Source organism: Panonychus citri, unplaced genomic scaffold (genome assembly GCF_014898815.1).
Source record: "Panonychus citri isolate SS breed McGregor unplaced genomic scaffold, ASM1489881v1 Contig00139, whole genome shotgun sequence".
NCBI lineage: Eukaryota > Metazoa > Arthropoda > Arachnida > Trombidiformes > Tetranychidae > Panonychus > Panonychus citri.
In genome coordinates, this window is record NW_026515544.1 from 2635026 (window position 1) to 2653210 (window position 18185).

General features: G+C 29.1%; 2 protein-coding genes across 4 annotated transcripts; one reads left to right on the forward strand and one right to left on the reverse strand.

The window, feature by feature from the left end:
- The first annotated feature begins 10 nt into the window (after positions 1 to 10).
- On the forward strand, positions 11 to 6538 carry LOC128394178 (beta,beta-carotene 15,15'-dioxygenase-like). 3 transcript variants are annotated; one of them, XM_053354464.1, is made up of 6 exons: positions 14 to 169; positions 433 to 1418; positions 2014 to 2389; positions 2463 to 2560; positions 2825 to 2939; positions 3003 to 5069. In XM_053354464.1, exons 2-6 carry the CDS (start codon positions 504 to 506, stop codon positions 3269 to 3271), a joined length of 1773 nt encoding a protein of 590 aa, XP_053210439.1. In that variant the 5' UTR covers positions 14 to 169; positions 433 to 503; the 3' UTR covers positions 3272 to 5069. The 3 variants fall into 3 exon arrangements, with proteins under 3 accessions (XP_053210441.1, XP_053210439.1, XP_053210440.1); XM_053354466.1 differs by lacking the exons at positions 2014 to 2389; positions 2463 to 2560; positions 2825 to 2939; positions 3003 to 5069 and adding exons at positions 5225 to 5606; positions 5680 to 5777; positions 6396 to 6538 and having other exon boundaries at positions 11 to 169; XM_053354465.1 differs by lacking the exon at positions 14 to 169 and having other exon boundaries at positions 222 to 1418.
- On the reverse strand, positions 6217 to 16213 carry LOC128394179 (ankyrin repeat and death domain-containing protein 1A-like). Its single transcript, XM_053354467.1, has 11 exons — positions 15133 to 16213; positions 14865 to 14968; positions 14704 to 14802; positions 14520 to 14618; positions 14348 to 14452; positions 13057 to 13155; positions 12794 to 12991; positions 12417 to 12614; positions 7725 to 7823; positions 7118 to 7625; positions 6217 to 7045 (listed from the first exon to the last, which is right to left on the reverse strand). The coding sequence occupies exons 1-11, from the start codon at positions 15239 to 15241 to the stop codon at positions 6933 to 6935; spliced, it is 1731 nt and encodes a 576-aa protein (XP_053210442.1). The 5' UTR covers positions 15242 to 16213; the 3' UTR covers positions 6217 to 6932.
- Between the last annotated feature and the right edge of the window lie 1972 nt (positions 16214 to 18185).

An 18185-nucleotide genomic window follows, 5' to 3' on the forward strand; every position in this document is an offset into this window, starting at 1 on the left:
GTTAAATTGTTTCCTTGAAACAATTTTAATTGATTTGAATTTTTAATTTAGCTCAAAATTATTGATTAAATTGCGATGGAATAGAAGCAAAAACAGAAATGATTAGAATTAAATATCCAACAGATGATCTTTGTTTACATAATCAAATTGGATGGAAAATACTGACAAGGTAAGTTTGTTTTTCTATTGACTTTTCCTCTAATTCCTCTGGTCTCTTTAGTCAATTGCTTCGCTTTAATTACCAAACCTTGTTAATCATTTACCTTCCCCCTCATTCTGCTTCTCAGAAATTAAGATAATTATGAATCAACAAGTAATCAGTTGATAAGAAATGATCAAGTAAACGCCCTGTAGAATCCGAATCATTTGTTTACATTTGATTTTCATTTATTATTTTCTTTCTAATTGTGATTTGCTCTTCTCTCCTTTCAGTGTTAATCTAATTGTTGGCTAATTAGTGTCTTCTATTGGTTGTTAATTGTATTGTTAATTATCAAAGAGCAATGGATAAGCTTTTCTCCAATACTCCTGCTTGTGAATCTGAACATGTGCTTAAGGTAATTGGCGAATTACCTGATTGGTTAAATGGTAATTTGTTCCGTCTTGGCCCAGGTCTTTTCGACCTGGACGAGGATTTTTGTGTGAACCATTGGTTCGACGGGGCAGCCATACTTTTCCGTTACTCGTTTAAGGCCAACAATCAAGTGTCCGCCCGATCGGTTTACCTGAAAACCGACGCTTACCAAAAGATGATCACAGTTCGTCGACCAGTTTATACAGAATTCGGAACTCAAGCTTATCCGGATACATCAAAATCCATATTCTCAAGATTTATTAATCGTGTTGCACCATCAGAATTAACTGATAATGTTCATGGAAACATTTACTCAATTGGAAATGATTTGTATTGTGCCTCTGAAACCTGTAACATTTGGCGGATTAATCCTGAAACTCTTGAAGCCGAAAATAAAGTTGACCTTTCCAAAGTACTTTCAGTTCACTTGGCCTCTTCTCACCCACACACTGAACCCGATGGGACCGTAATTAACTTAGGATCATCTTTCCTTACCGGATTAAAGTATCATCTGTTCAAAATTTATCCTAATTGTAAAAATCCCGAGGAAATAAACAACAACTCCAACACTCCGAATGCCCTCACAACCAAACCAACAACCAGCTACAACCGTAAACGTAAAGATGATAAGGCCAAATGTAACTTTCCACCGACCAAACAAATCGCCACTTTATCCTCATCTTGGACCACAATGTTTTCATATAATCACAGTTTCTCAGTCACCAAGAATTATATTATCGTAATTGAACAACCGATGTTGATTAATATGCTCAAATTGGTCGCAGTGGTGATTAAACAAAATCCACTGCGAGAAGCATTTGAATGGGTCGGTGATCAAGAAAAGGTTAGCAAAGCAACTCAATCTTTTCCCACCGCGATTAAATTTCCCGTTCAAATCCTTAATTGTTAATTCGTTAAGATTACAGTTGATTTAGTTAATCACAATACACTCAACATCTAATGTCCTTTGTCTGTCTCTTACCTGTTGATTACCTTTATCTTTATCTAGTCAATTGATTAACTCATTAAGATTGAGTCTAATCAAGTTAATCACTCTAGAGTACAATTGTCTTGTATCTCTCCTAAATTGATAACAATTAACAAGAATATAAATGTTATTTGATTATTATTAGAAATCTTTTTGGTTGATCTTTGTGATTTTCCAATGAAAATTTGCTTACATCAACATCCTCATTAATTAATTAACCTAATTGAGGTAATCAACAATAAAACCAGACAATCAATTGTAATCTATAATCATAATAACAATTAACATCTCAAGTAGCACAAAACAAAAAAATACAAAGCTCATCACTTATCCTCTAAATTTGTTAATTGTTTCCCTACCTAAGTAATTTTCCTCCAGACTAATTAATTGATTTGATCTTTCATTGTCTCTAAACTTGTTAAAACTAATTGATTGTTTCCATTTTCCTCAGAATCGATTTCATGTTATCGAAAAGGAAAGTGGCCGCATTTTACCTTATTCCTTTACGCTCCCTTTCTTTTCCTCCACGATTAACGCTTACGAAGAGGATAATCATATTGTCATCGATTTAGTTGGTTACGATAATGAGCGTGTTTTGGACACTTTTTACTTGGAGAGACTCCGTCGAGCCCAAACAGTGGAATCAATTTGTACACCGACGATTCGTCGATACGTTTTACCGATCGTTGATACCGAGAAAATACTTAAAGACAAGAATCGAAAACGACTTCACGATAATCTAACTACTCTTCCTTATACTAAATCACGATCGGAAAAGATTGACGAAAATGGAATCAGTGTAACTGCTGATATTCTATTGAATCCAGGTAAGAAATTAACGAACTAATTGTGTTAATCAATTTAACTGTTATTCCAATTTGATTTGTTTTCACTTTTCAGGCTTTGAGATTCCTTCAATCAACAGAAATTATGATGCTCGTGATTATGAATTCGTTTATGGTAGCGGATTGTTTGAGAGAAACGAATTCTCAAACTCGGTAAGAATAAATTTTCTAATTTAATTACCCACAAACTACGATTATCAACGGAAGTAAATTGCGTGAGTTGGTGTTAATTGTCACGGTTAATGGTTAATTAGCTAATGTCATTTAATACCCAACCTGTGATACTTTCACATGAAGTAAATTACAAGCAACATTTAGTTTGGTTCTTGTTATTGGTTTAACTAAATTTTTGTTTCCCTTCACAATTAATATTCATTTTAACCATTGATTATTATGTTATTTTCTTAATTGTTATAGTTGGTTAAATTTAGTGTCAAATCTCAATTACGATGGACTTGGGTTGGTACTCCAACACAATTTGCAGGCGAGGCCATTTTTGTACCACGACCTGGCTCATCAGTTGAAGACGATGGTAATTTAACCTAACCTTTAATTGTTCCAACTTTTTAATTGTTATTTGTTTGTTTTTTTTCAGGTTTAATTATGTCCACGGTTTCAGAATTATCTACTGATAAAGATAATTTCCTTCTCGTTCTTAACGCAATCAATTTTAAAGAAGTGGCCAGAATTGTTATGGACAAAGTTTCGTTATGTCCAACTGTTCATGGACTTTGGGTTCCCAATCAGCAATCAATTGTTACAATTAAATCAAATGAATCAAATGATTCCTGTGAATCAAGTGGCCAGTCCAATGAATTAACTTCATCATCAAGTGGCGGTATTCAACCAATGCCGTCACAATAAATTAACACGCACACAATCAAATCAAATCAAAGTATTTCCAATTCACTTTGATGCATTTGGATTAATTTAGTTATTTAATTGTAACTTTTTTCCTCCAATTTTCCAATCAATTGACAATTTCAAGTTAATTGTTTTTTATTATAATTTATATAATTTTGTTTAATTATTTTTATTGGTCATTCATTGTTGATTGAAATCAACAGAGAAAGTAAAACATTTCTTATACCAATTAATTAATTGTTCCAATATATTAATATGATTATGATACAAAAAAAATCTTAAAATTAAATTTTTTTTTCTCTCTCTTTACCTCATCAGGCATACAATCAATACTTGACAATTGTAATCACCAAATAATTGATGAGATGATTAGAGAGCAATTAATTAGTGTGAATATCAAGTTAATTTTCACCGAAATTTCATAACAAAACGAATCAAAAAAGTTAATTATTGATCATTTTTATTCAAATGTTCATTCATAATTATAAAACATAAAACCGATAATTTCACAAACAAAATAACAAAGCAAAAGCAAAACCGAAGAGATTTAACAATTAATCAAAGAAAATCCACTTAAAACTAAACGATTTAAATTAAATCCTCTTCATACAAAAGCAAAGGTAAAAAAGAAAGAATAAAACAATTTAAACTAATCAATAATCGAATTAAAACTTTCCATTTATTAATCTTTCCAATAGAAAAAAGTTTTTCTATTCCAACACAGAGGCCGCTGTGGATTCTCCGTTTCCATGGAAACTCTTGTCATTTTTTTCATCTTTTTGAAAATTTTTCTCATTTTTAGTCTAAAAATTTTAGATGAAAGTGTTTACCAAATTGACGAAATCAATTTTGTTTAATTTCTTTTCTCTTTTTGTTTGAATTTTTATTTGTTCTATTTTTTGTTTTTTTTGTTCGATTGGACATCATGGAGAAACTGGATAAGGTGTTTTCTTTTAACAACACTCACGAACTTATCATGTCCATTAAATCTGCTTTGGACATTCCAAGTTTCCAACAGATCTTTTTACTGGTCGGTGTTTTTTTCTACTTGGTGACCAGTTTGGTGATCTCTTTTTTTCTCAACAATCTTTCATCTCCTTTGGTTTCGACGACATTAAAAAATATATTTGCTCATAGTGGACCTGCCGTTCAAATAGTTAATAATTTGATCTCTCGGGTCAATAGTCTTTTCTATTGGACTGGTTTATCTTCCGGCTGTTTGGAAGCTCTTGTTTGTGGTGCTGGTAGATCAATGGGAACAGATTTTCCAAAGATTAGTGATAATATCAGGACAACGGTCAATACAATTTTATCTTCCACCATGGGAAATCAAACTGATAGGTATACTCGCCTTCTTTTGGATGCAATGGTTGGTCAAGGAGAATGTCAAGAACGAGCTATATTTGATTGTCCAGCGATTTCAAGTTCAGGTCAGCCAACTTTAACTACTGATCATGGAACTAAAGTGGCCGGTGTTTTGACGCAGACGATTTATTTTAAAACCATCTCTGGAATTGCTTTCATTGCTTCGGCCTCTTTGGTTGGAATTTTAACTCTATTCATTGGCGGAGTTTTACTGGTCATCTTAAAGCGACAACCAAGACGATACCGTCACCATATTCAATCTAATCCTCTATTTGAACAACATATTGCCGCTGAAAAATTATTCTCGATGGTCAGAAATTTAAACGGGTTGGTTACATACAAATCGTTTTAAATTGATGATGACACTTTTATACGTATATTTGTGATTATTTTTTATTTTTGTACATTTAATAAAATTGACGATTAGTGAAAATTATTAAGATCTTCGTGATCTAGGAGCTTTTGTAGTTGTGGTTTGTGTTGTTGATTGATTGAGTTGAGTAATTTTCCTCCAGACTAATTAATTGATTTGATCTTTCATTGTCTCTAAACTTGTTAAAACTAATTGATTGTTTCCATTTTCCTCAGAATCGATTTCATGTTATCGAAAAGGAAAGTGGCCGCATTTTACCTTATTCCTTTTACGCTCCCGCTTTCTTTTTCCTCCACACGATTAACGCTTACGAAGAGGATAATCATATTGTCATCGATTTAGTTGGTTACGATAATGAGCGAGTTTTGGACACTTTTTACTTGGAGAGACTCCGTCGAGCCCAAACAGTGGAATCAATTTGTACACCGACGATTCGTCGATACGTTTTACCGATCGTTGATATCGAGAAAATACTTAAAGACAAGAATCGAAAACGACTTCACGATAATCTAACTACTCTTCCTTATACTAAATCACGATCGGAAAAGATTGACGAAAATGGAATCAGTGTAACTGCTGATATTCTATTGAATCCAGGTAAGAAATTAACGAACTAATTGTGTTGATCGATTTAACTTTTATTCCAATTTGATTTGTTTTCACTTTTCAGGCTTTGAGATTCCTTCAATCAACAGAAATTATGATGCTCGTGATTATGAATTCGTTTATGGTAGCGGATTGTTTGAGAGAAACGAATTCTCAAACTCGGTAAGAATAAATTTTCTAATTTAATTACCCACAAACTACGATTATCAACGGAAGTAAATTGCGTGAGTTGGTGTTAATTGTCACGGTTAATGGTTAATTAGCTAATGTCATTTAATACCCAACCTGTGATACTTTCACATGATGTAAATTATAAGCAACATTTAGTTTGGTTCTTGTTATTGGTTTAACTAAATTTTTGTTTCCCTTCACAATTAATATTCATTTTAACGATTGATTATTATGTTATTTTCTTAATTGTTATAGTTGGTTTAACTAAATTTTTGGTTTGTGCGTTCGGACAATTTAGATTAAGTCTTTTATTTCAACAATACTCACGAACTTACATGTATCATGTCCATCGAATCTGCTTTGGATATTTCAACAGATCTTTTTAATTGTGACTTTTTTCCGAATTTTCCAATCAATTGACAATTTCAAGTTAATTGTTTTTGATATAATTTTGTTCAATTATTTTTTATTGGTCATTCAATATGATTGAAATTAACAGAGAAAGTAAAACATTTCTTATACCAATTAATTGTTCCAATATGATTATGATACAAAAAAAATCTTATAATTAAATTTGTCTCTCTCTCTCTCTCCCTTTACCTCATCCAGGTATACGATCAATACTTGACAATTGTAATCATCAAATAATTGCGATTAATTATTATCATGATCATGGAATCAATTGTTTTGTAAAAATAGTTTGGTTTGTATATTGTGACAATTAGTTAATTGTATTCAAAAAGAAACAGAGAACACAAACTTTTTCTCTTTAAATATGAATGAAAAAAAGTTAATTGTTCACAATCATCACGTTAATTGTTAATATTTTAAGTTCCCGAGCGATTTGAATGATTATCATTGTTTATCAGATTAATTGTCATGTAAATATGAGCTATCTGATGAGATGATTAGAGAGCAATTAATTAGTGTGAATATCAAGTTAATTTTCACCAAAATTTCATAACAAAACAAAACGAAAAAGTTAATCATTGATCAGTTGACAATCCACAAATCCATTGATTAATCAGCCTTCTAACTGATGATCATTTGGAAAACAAACACACATACACGAAGATTAACAATCAGTAATCAAGGAAGAAGAAGAAAAAACGAGAACAATGATCAAAGTTAATTGTAAAATTGGAATCACATTAATGTACAGTAGCCACAATATCCATTGGCATCCGATGGAAGGCAATTGCATCGACGACGTCGTTGGGACAGAACTCGACCTTCGTCAACCTTTTTCTTTAATTTTTCTAAAAATAATGAAACGAAAATTGAATCAAATCAAATCTCTAATTGTCAACAATCAACTCAATTCACTTTACCTGCAACATCTTTCTTTCCAATTGCAATTAAACCATCTATAAGCTCTTTAATTGGGTTCTTGGTGGGTGGAAGTCCATGTAACCAAATCAACATCATTCGATAACAATGTTCCTTGTAACTCGTTTTTCCGGTATATTGATGTTCAATTGCTTTAATATGTTCATCAGTAAAATCCCAAATTCGTGCCAATCGTTTCCAATCCTGAATTTCCAAATGATTCCGTGACAATGACCATAAAATGTCCTTAATTTGTTTCAAATAAGATTCAGATAATTCACTGTTGGGAGCATCGCGTGTGTATGTTGATTGGGTTTCATTTGATTCAATTGAAGTGTTACGTTCAATTGATGATTTACGAGATGAACTACAACCACCTATTGATGAACCACCGGCGGCAGAACCACAGCCACCATAACGTGAACCACGAAGTCTTTCAGCCTTAATTAGCATATCAACTATTGCAATAAAAGAACCACGAGCAGCAATATAAAGAGCTGTTCGTCCGGACTGTAAAAAGAAATAAAAAGAGAAAAGATAATTCTAATTCTAACAATTTTTCAAATTCTATTATATGTAACAATTAAAGTTAATTGTTGTTCGGTTTACCTTTTCAACTAGTGTAAAATCAGCTCCGTTTTCAATTAGTATCTCGGCGATCTCAGTGAAACCCAATTCGGCGGATAAATGAAGACCAGTTTGATGTCTCTGTTTTTAAATATACAAAGGAAAATTAGTATTTGCAAAGAGAAACAATTAACTGTAACAATTAACATCCATTGATTATTAATCATCATCATGATCGTTGAAATCATTGACAAAAATGAAAGACAAACCTACAAATTATTATTAATCAAGGTTACATATTTTAGAACCGGAAACAGATTAACTTCCAGGGTGTGGTGGATCATCATCATCATCTTAATCATCATTAACTAAACACACCTTTGTAATATGTGAGTGTACAATTAAAAAAAATAACCAAATTTACTTAATTACATACCACTAATCAGATTTACGCCATTGATTTAGTTATAACATTGAATCGGATTAATGAAACCCTGTGATTTTAATTGGTATATTTTTCAAATCAATTTGTCTCCTTCAACAATTTATATAAATACGCAATCAAATTAATTTGATAAGTGACCATTTCGAGTGATCAATTAATTGTCAAATCAATAAACCTGATCTTTAATTGTTGCGATGAAAATAAAACCAAAAAACTAAATTAAAAAGACAATCTCAACATTCAAATTGATCTCTTTTCTTTTGGATATTGAAATTGTTTCATGACAAAATTAACTAATTGTTTGATTGAAAAAATCACAATTACAAAGCTATTAACCTTTGGAAATGAATTTTTTAATCAAATTTAATTCTCAACAATTAGAAACAATTTAAATAAAGTTATGTCTTATGGGCGAGTTAATTTTTTTGTTTTTTTTTGTTCTTGATTGTTTAGTAATAAAAAAGCCAATGGACTTAAACAACGTTCAACAATTAACTATGAACAATCAACGCTCCTTAATTTAGATTATTTAAAAAGTTGATTAAATCAAATTGTTTATCTGATTGTTAATTGTATCAACGGGTAAGGCTAATGGTTTATTATTATATTTACAAAGGGAAACGATTAACATTCAAAAATGATAATAATCCTAATGGTCTTTGGGTTGATTATTATCATCAAGTTAATCATAATCAAACATTATTATCATTATGATTATGATATTTATGAATTGATTGTTGTTGACCCGACCCATTGTGGCCACACAATTAATGGCCTTTGATTTAAACCTTATTAGTTATTTCATTGAGCCATCGAAACCATTGAGAGTCATTAAGGAATTAATTATTTACTAATTTGATTTGCATTTGATTGTGATCATAATGATAAAGTAGAAATCGTAATAATCATAATATAGTAAATTGTTATTACGGGTTTGGCACTTAAATTGTAATCAAATGATTTATATAATATTAGATTAATGATCAACAATCATCTTAAATTATATATTAATATATATAAATGATATGAATTAAATTAACAATTAGATTTCAGCTACAAATCATTAACAATTTACAATTAGTTGTTTTTTTTATCAATCTTGTTGTAACAAATTGTGGTTACAATAATCATTTAATTGCATGATAATTTTTTTTATATCATTAACTTTACTTCATGTTAATTGTAATCATTTAGGGAATCAGAGTGATTAATTAGATCAACAATTAGTAGCAATTGTAATGATTAAGATTTCCTATTGATTGTGATTGTATTTTTGTGTATTCACAATATTGATCATTGGTTAATTGTTATGGGAATTTGTTAATGTTAATTTCATATGTTGTTGTTGTATTAACAATTAAGAGTTGATTCAATGAAGGTTTCATGATTAAATCAAGAATCATGATCATTAATCAAAATTGTAATATTATATTGATTCAATTTTGATCCATCATTAAATTATGAATCAATGAGTAACTTTAATTGATTGAAGGAAATTGTTTCAAGCTTCTGGATAATCAAGTTAATTGTGAATGTGAGGATTAAGAAAGAGAGACTTAACTATTAAATTAATTTTGTTTCTTTCCTATTAATTACTGATTGTTATTGATAACTAATCATGATGATAATAATTAATATGATACACAGATTATCACAATTCACTAAGAAAATAATCAAGACAATTTATGATTAGTATTAAATTGTGATGATCCTTTTTAGTTGCTGGTCGATAATGTTGATGATGATTAAGCTAATCAAGAAAATAATAATTTACAATCAACCCACTAACATTCCTGATCTATCATAAATTACAAGATTAAGTTAATTACAATCAAATAATTCAACTGGAAAAATAAAATTAAATGTTAAAAAAGTTTTAGGTGAAAACGATTGGAAAAGTAAATCCATAAAATTAACAATTAAACTAATCATCAACTATCCGATTAGTTGATTTTACTTTTAATCAATCAATGAATTAAGTTAAAATCATGATGATTCAAACTAATCAGAGTAATTAATGATAATCATAAATGAATGGAGGCAAATTTTTTCACCATTAACAATTAAAACGTTCAAAAGTTAATCATTAATATCATTGTCTTGATTTAAGGTAAGGTTTGGGTGTTAAATTAACAATTAATTTTACTCTGTTGATCATTAACAAATTGTTCAGGGTAAAACAATCAAGGTAGCAATTAAAATAAACTAAATTTCCTCTGGATTTTTGAATATTATAATTATTAATTTAAATCATCAAGTCAACGTTTGATCATCAATCTAATTGTAACTTTTCATTATGATTTAGATTTTTCATCTCTAATCATTAGTTGTAAATAGTTGATTAACTTGATTATTTTTACAATTAACTTATATCAGAGACAAGTCAATGTGTTTATATTAATTCACAATTAACCATTAACCATGATGACGATTAACAAATTAACTTTTCTAAGCCAAGGGCTTGGTCCTAATCTATTGTAACTCCTATGATATTTTCATGCTAATTTTAAATTCAAACAAAAGTTTAATCAAAACTAATCATCAGAGTTAATTGTCTTGATTAATACAAATGATCCATTAAAAATATTCATCCAACAATTTAAATTCATTAACAGTCTCAGTCTTTGATTATCATTAAATGTTAATTATTGGAAATCTATTCTCATTCAAATGATGTTTCATCTAATATTTCAATGATTGTAATCATTAAAATTATCATCACAAATAATTAATATTATCCCAGTTTTAATTGTCCATCATGATGATAATCAATGTTAACCTTCAATTATCAATCATTTATTATTTAAAGTGATAAAGATCACAATTGGGTTGAAATTGCTACAAAAAAATGCTGTTGATTTGTAGTTGATTGATGATCATGATTATAATCATCATAATAATAGAGTTGATTAGTTGATCCATTCATCTAATCCCATTCATTGAAATGATTGTTAGGATTGAGGGAGGAAAAAGATACAATTAACAAGTTTGATGATTGTAATCGAGTTGATTGTTAGCTGGATAATAATTAATTTCTTCTGCTTCTTGTATGTGTATATTGTAGCTATTTGTTAACTAACAATTTAATTGAGTAAACCAAATCAATTTAGTGTTACCTTTTCGTGACAAAATTAACTACTCATTAGGATAAGCTCAAATTTCTAGCTGAAAGTAAACTATTATCATTATTATTATTACCATTTACTTACCTTGTGAGTGAATATCCATCAAAAAATGAAATAAAAATTAATCGTTACAATTAAGTTGACAACGAAATATATTTAACCTTAGTCATCACTAGAGCTCTGGTCATGTTATTATTAAAGGATCAACTTATAATCCTGTCTTAATAACTACTATTTAACATTGAAGTTGCTTTTTTCTCCATCATCATCCTCATCATCCTCACCCTCTTCTTATTTATCATCACGCAATCTAACATCTAAGAGATTCACTAGACTGTAAAAAGATGATGAAAAAGAAAAGAAGATGAAGATGAAAAAGGAAAACTTTTTACTTTTTTTTCTATTAAAAAAAATAAGCTAAGACTTATACGATTAATAGATGATGATGATGATCAAAATCCTAATTTGTCAAAGACAAATAATATCATAAGATGTTAAAGGTAAATTATGTTAACATGATTATAATAATAGAAGAGCAATTTAATTATAACTCATCAGTGATGCTCATCCGGTTCCCATCTCCGGTTGTGTGTTAAAACAAACCCACCCACAACTCACCCTCAACACCCTTACAACCGCTCTCACTCCCTACGTTTTTACCTCCTCATCTCAATGAATCTCTCTCTCTCTCTCTTCATGATAATCATATACTTGAAATAATAACATGATATACTTAAGACATAAAGGGATAATGGTTAAGTAAATAATCCTAATTATTAATCTTAAATTTTTGCCTGTGATAATCAGCTTGTCATGGAGTAAATAATATTAGACTGAGAAACGTGATATGTTAACGAGATGTTTGTCTTCAACATGATTATCATACAATGTTAATCATTTCTAACAAAATGTTGTTAACTAATTGTTTCTGTCTCCATCAGTGTTTCCTAGCTAATATTAATACATTTTTAATAATATTTTCTGATTGTTTATTGCTCCTTTTTTTTCATCTATTAAATCATCATTAAAATATCATTAAAAACGTTGTAACACAAAAGTTGATACATAATCTGATGATGTATAATCTACTGGTTGTTTTATGTAGATTAAGATGATAATGATGATAGGTAGCTATTTGGATGATGATGTGATGGTGATACTTACATTGTTGATTGCATTGATGAAAGCTCCTTTTGAAACGAGCAAGGAAACAGCTTCAGGATGATTACCTGCAACCGCAAGGTGAAGTGATGTGTTACCTTTACGATCTCGACTATTAAGTGATGCTCCATAATCAAGTAATAATCTAATTGATTGACAATTACCTAAACCACTGGCCAAATGTAATGCAGTTCGTCCTCTCTGTTTCCATTAACAAATATATCATAATTACCATTAAACATTTATCAATATTATTAACCATTGTATTGAGGTATTACAGTGTAACATTTTAATATTAATACAGTAATGTATTAATTTGATATAATAGAAAATGTATAAATCAATTTGTTGATTGAAACATTTAATATCAGTTGACTTACAGCATCAATTGCAAATGTATCACAGTTATGTTTGAGTAATGTTTCAATTGTTTCCTGATGACCACTTTCAACAGCTAAATGAAGGTTGGTCAGTCCATCTTGGGCTCTTTCATCACGTAACTTCATCTCGACAAGTAAACGGTCAATTACTTTATGATGTCCAGAAGTCGCTGCCCAATGCATGCAACTACGATTATCCTAGATAATAATTAAAGTCAATCCAATCAAATCTTATTGATTTCAATGAAATTTTATTTACTCACTTTATCTTTAGCGTTTATATCAATTCCAGCAACAATTAAGAGATGGACGATTTCAAGATTATCATTGATTACGGCATAATGAAGGACATTTTGACCATTCTGAAAATGATATAATGTTAATTGTTATTTATTATAATTGGTTGACAAAAAATTTATTGATTATTTTACTTTTGATTATCATTTTTATATGTTAACTATAGTTGATCTTTGATTCAATTGAACGTGATTTGATTCCTAATGAAAATTGTAATACAAATAATACAAAGGTAAATACGAGATGAAAACATTTTCCTCATCTCTATAACTATTAATATTATCATTGATATTTAATTTTTTTCTGCCAATTTAATTATATTAATAGTTGATATTTTATCATAAATAAAATCATCAATCATTGACCTTAATTTTATTGGAATTGTGATTGCACAATAATCATCTCAGTAAATTACTGAGAATCAGAATGTAATATTAAATCAATGGAAATTATTACAATCATGATGATAGAATTAGTTTAATTAGTTGAGTTAGAAAATAATCAATTACTTTTTAACTGATTATTTATCTAAACAAAACGTCAATTTAATCATTATCTTCACCATCACTCAATTTCACTAATTACTTGATACATCATGAGCTTTGTTAATTCACTCATGTGTACTCATTTTAGATTTTCAATAGACTCGGATAATTAACTCTCTATCCGTTGATTGTTGTTGAAAAGTTTTGATGGAGAAAAAAATTGTTATCAACCAAAATCGATATCAACTCTTTTTTAGTAGGTTAGTTCAATGTCAAGGCTTTTTTTACTCTCATTCCTAAATTCACTCCCTGTTATCATCAATCTTCATGATGATGAAAAGTCTCATACTATGATTATAATCATACGCATGTCAAAAATATGAATTAAATTTACTCTTTCATTCATTATATTGTAGATTTGTTTTCTTGGAAGGTCAATAGCTAATTTCATGATAATAACGATAAAGTTTATGAGTAAATCAGTGTTTTTATTAACATTTAATGGACTTTTATTGACCATTATTAGTTTTGGATATAATTTATCCATAATCTCATTTCACCATTGACATGATAATCTATGTAGTTTTTCATTACCATTGACTTAAGGAAAAAGAAAAGGAAGAGGAAATATTAATACAATTCATTTTTTCTTCTTTCTTTCTTAACTTTTTATCTTTTCAGATCAATTGGATATTAAATTAACTTATACAGATCAATTATTGATAATTCTCATGAAAATGATATTCATAAAATGAATTGACAATACACTCACCTTGTCTACAGCATTGATGTTTATTTGATCCATAAATCCGAGTAAATATTGAACGACTTCTAATTGGTCATTATAAACAGCACAATGTAAAACCGTTTGCCCTTTCTGGTTAGATTGGAAAAAAATTAAGGAATAATTTAATAATTAACTGGATTAATTTTATATTTATCACCTTATTGGATAGATTAAATGAAGCTCCATTCTCGGCCAGTAATTTCATCGATTCAAGTTGTCCATACCATGAAGAAACTAACATTGGACTCATTCCAAACTGAATAAGAATTTATCAAAATTTGAAAACAATCAGAAAGAGAAAGTTAATCACTTCCGTAATAATTTTTTTCCAAGAAATTTACCTTATCAACAGCTTCGATATCACATTTGGCTTTAATAAGAAGATCTAAAATATCAATATGACCATGCATTGCGGCCCAATGGCATGGGGTTCGGTCCATCTGAGAAAAAAAATCGTATGAATGAATTGACAGTTCAACAATTTAAAGTCTCTATCACTAACTTGAGTTTTACTATCGACATCGATTTTGGCAGTAATTAACCTATTCGCCAGTTCCAGATCATTTCTAACAGCAGCATCGTGAAGTAGCTGCTCTTTACGATTACCTTGATGGAAGAGAAATAGAGAGAGAGAGAGAGAGAGAGAGAGAGAGAGAGAAAATTATCATTACTTATTCAACTGAGAAAAGTTAATCGGATAGAATTGGATTATTGCTTAATGATCAAGTTAATTCCAAGTTAAATTTATATAAAATTGTTTGTCAACTTACCTTTAGCATGATTGTTCAATTGCAAGGAAATTAAATCAGGATCTTGAGCTCGACTTGAAGCAAGTGAAGATCGTTTTGATCTATCAACTAAACTTGCCCGATCCTCCATTTAATTTTATTCTTAAACAACAATCAACCAAAATCAGCTCAATGGGAATGGAATTATCATCATGGAAACACAGATACATAAACACAACAATAAATGGAGAGAAAAAGAGGCAAGAATAATCAGAAGAAAATCAAGCCAGAAATGAGGTCTCACCGCCAAGAGAAAATCAAAATAAAAACAATAACCAGGTAACATGAAGATAGAGATGATTGTAAACAAAAAGAGAAAATCCTCTGGAAGACAATGAAGATTAACAGAAAATCAAAGAATCAGTGAATAGGAATGATGGAAATCAGAACCAGGGCAATAAAAGAAACACCGATGAGGAACAAAACAATGAAACGAAGTGAAAGATTTTCTAAAAAAAAACAATAAGGTAAACAAATAAACAAGAAGAATTTTGGATTATAAGAAATTTAGTGAGAATCGAATAAAATTAACTAATCAAATCAAATCTCTAATGGAACTGATTCTTTACACTAATGATGATCAACTAAAAAATGATAATAAAAACACAACAAACAAAAAGAAATAAAGAAATGAAAATTTTGATCAACTGAGAGAAGAAACAAAATAAGAGGAACAACTGACACAGAGAAAGAAGAAAAAAAGAAATCAAAATATTCGATAAAAAGAAAATAATAGACCAAAAAGAAAGAGAAAAAGAAAGGGATAAATAAAATTCTATTCGAAATCGATCACTTTGGGATAATTCTACTCACTAGATGGAGTTAGATGAACGAATAAAGGGTTAACTCTTTCTTTTTCTCTTTCTTTTTTGTTTGTTTACATTTTTCTCTTGTTATTGTTAACCAATTCTCAGTTTTATCGATTATTATCAACCTGTTGAAATCGAATATTCAATTTCAATGTTTCTTCTATTTAGAGGAAAATTCTCCATGAAAAGTTACCCGATCTCTGGAACTTGACGTGATTAAGATTAATTGGTTATTCTAATTTTAATTATTTTCTATTCTCATCTTTCAAATGTGTTGGGTGAATATTCAATGGTAAAGGTAATCAAATTGGAATATTTTCCATTCAATTAATTAATATTTTCTAAATTTAAATTGTTTTCTTTTCTCTATCTTAATATTTATCTTGTTCCCTTTTTGCTGTTTGATTGGTAATTTTGTTTCTCTCTTCTTGTTTCTTTTCAGTTTATTTGTTATATGAAAGGTTGAACAAAATGTTGATATTTCAAAGGTCAGTATTTGTAAGGTTAATTGTGATGACAATTTATCTCTTGTAATCTTAATCTTATATTCAATTGAATCTCATGTGTCTTCAAATGATAATAAAGAAAAGGGTAAATCAATAATCAAGCCAATCCCTTTTATATTTATTATAAATCTTTAAGATAAGATTCAATTAATTGAAGATAATTGATCCACTTGTTTTAACTTTTATTCTTATTCTTATTAACGTATTTAATTAACTAACTTACCTGTTAGTTAATTTAAGTGTTATTAAGTTATTCTAACTATACTGATTAAGATTTTTACCTTTTAATTCCCACAGATATTTATTTATATATTTAAAGGCTGATAAACCAAAGGAGAAAACAGTGATGACAAGAAGATGATAGAGATTTAAAATTCTTCTCCCTCTCCAAATCTTTATGATTTATCAGCAAAAAGAGTCTTGGATTAATTAAATGGCTGGAAGATCATTAAATTGTTCAAAATCAACTCTAGTTATTAGGTTAATTAGTTGAAAAATTAACTATTTCAACGAGAAGGGAAAAAAGGTAAAATGATCAACATAAAAACAAATTGTTATCTAATGTACCTTTTTTTTTATTATCACAATTATCAACATGATCAGTTAACCAATTTGTTTTGTTTTTTTATGATTCCGTTGACCTGAATGCTTGAAACTTGACCTTAACCACTTCCACTACGTTTAAATCAAAATGAATGACGTTGATTATCATTGACAATTTGACTTTAAGGATTGTATAAGAAATCAAAGTTACATCTTTGTTTGAAGAGTAAAATTTAATTGTAATGGCAACAATTAAATGAGCAATCAAAGGTTAGTGAAACTTGTGATGGTGATGATTATCGTTATTATGGTGATGGTGATAAAAAGATGATGATGAATGAGTAATCCTGAAAAACTAATCAAAATTCAGATTTATTTTCATTTCTTATTTGATTAAATCAAAAATGGATAACAAGTAAAAGGAGTTTCCTAGCGGCTTAAGAATCCATTTTTTTTTTACCTTAAAAGGATCATCTTCCTTTTCCTTTTCCTCATCACCATCTTTATCTTCATCTTTTCATCATCATCATTATGCTTAAGATGATATGTTCACGCAAGTTTTAATTGTAAAGGGAATCAAATTAATTTCCTCAGGGCAAATTTAACGCCCCATCAATGGCTTCCAATTTTAACATAAGTCTTTCTCTCATCTTCATCTTCATCTTATTAATATTTATCTCATTCATACAATGGATTAACTTTATTAGATTATCATTATTGCTAAATGTCACACAACAATTAAGCAAATCTAAAGATAGAAAGTAAATTAGTAAGACTGTTAATTGGCAGTTTCGTTGATTAATTAAGCTCTATCGAGTTAAAACTTCATAGAGATTAAATTATCTTTCCATTTTATCATTTTCAATCACAATTAAATCAATGATTTAATTTGACTCTTTCATTTTTTTTCACAATCAATTAAGTCTTGTGTCGGTTGTTTTCCTAATCACTAATTGTTTGCTAGTCGCTTAGATAATCAACCTTTTGTGATTAGTAAATTAAGAGCTTAGCTCATGAAATAAGGTGATTTAACTTTTTTTTTCAATTGATAATTATAATTTATTACACATTAATTACATGGTTTTTTTTAATTACTTTTCTATAAAACTCTTCGTAACATTATATTTTTATTATTTTCTGCTCTTTCGTAGTTACTACTTCCTCCATCAAATTCAGA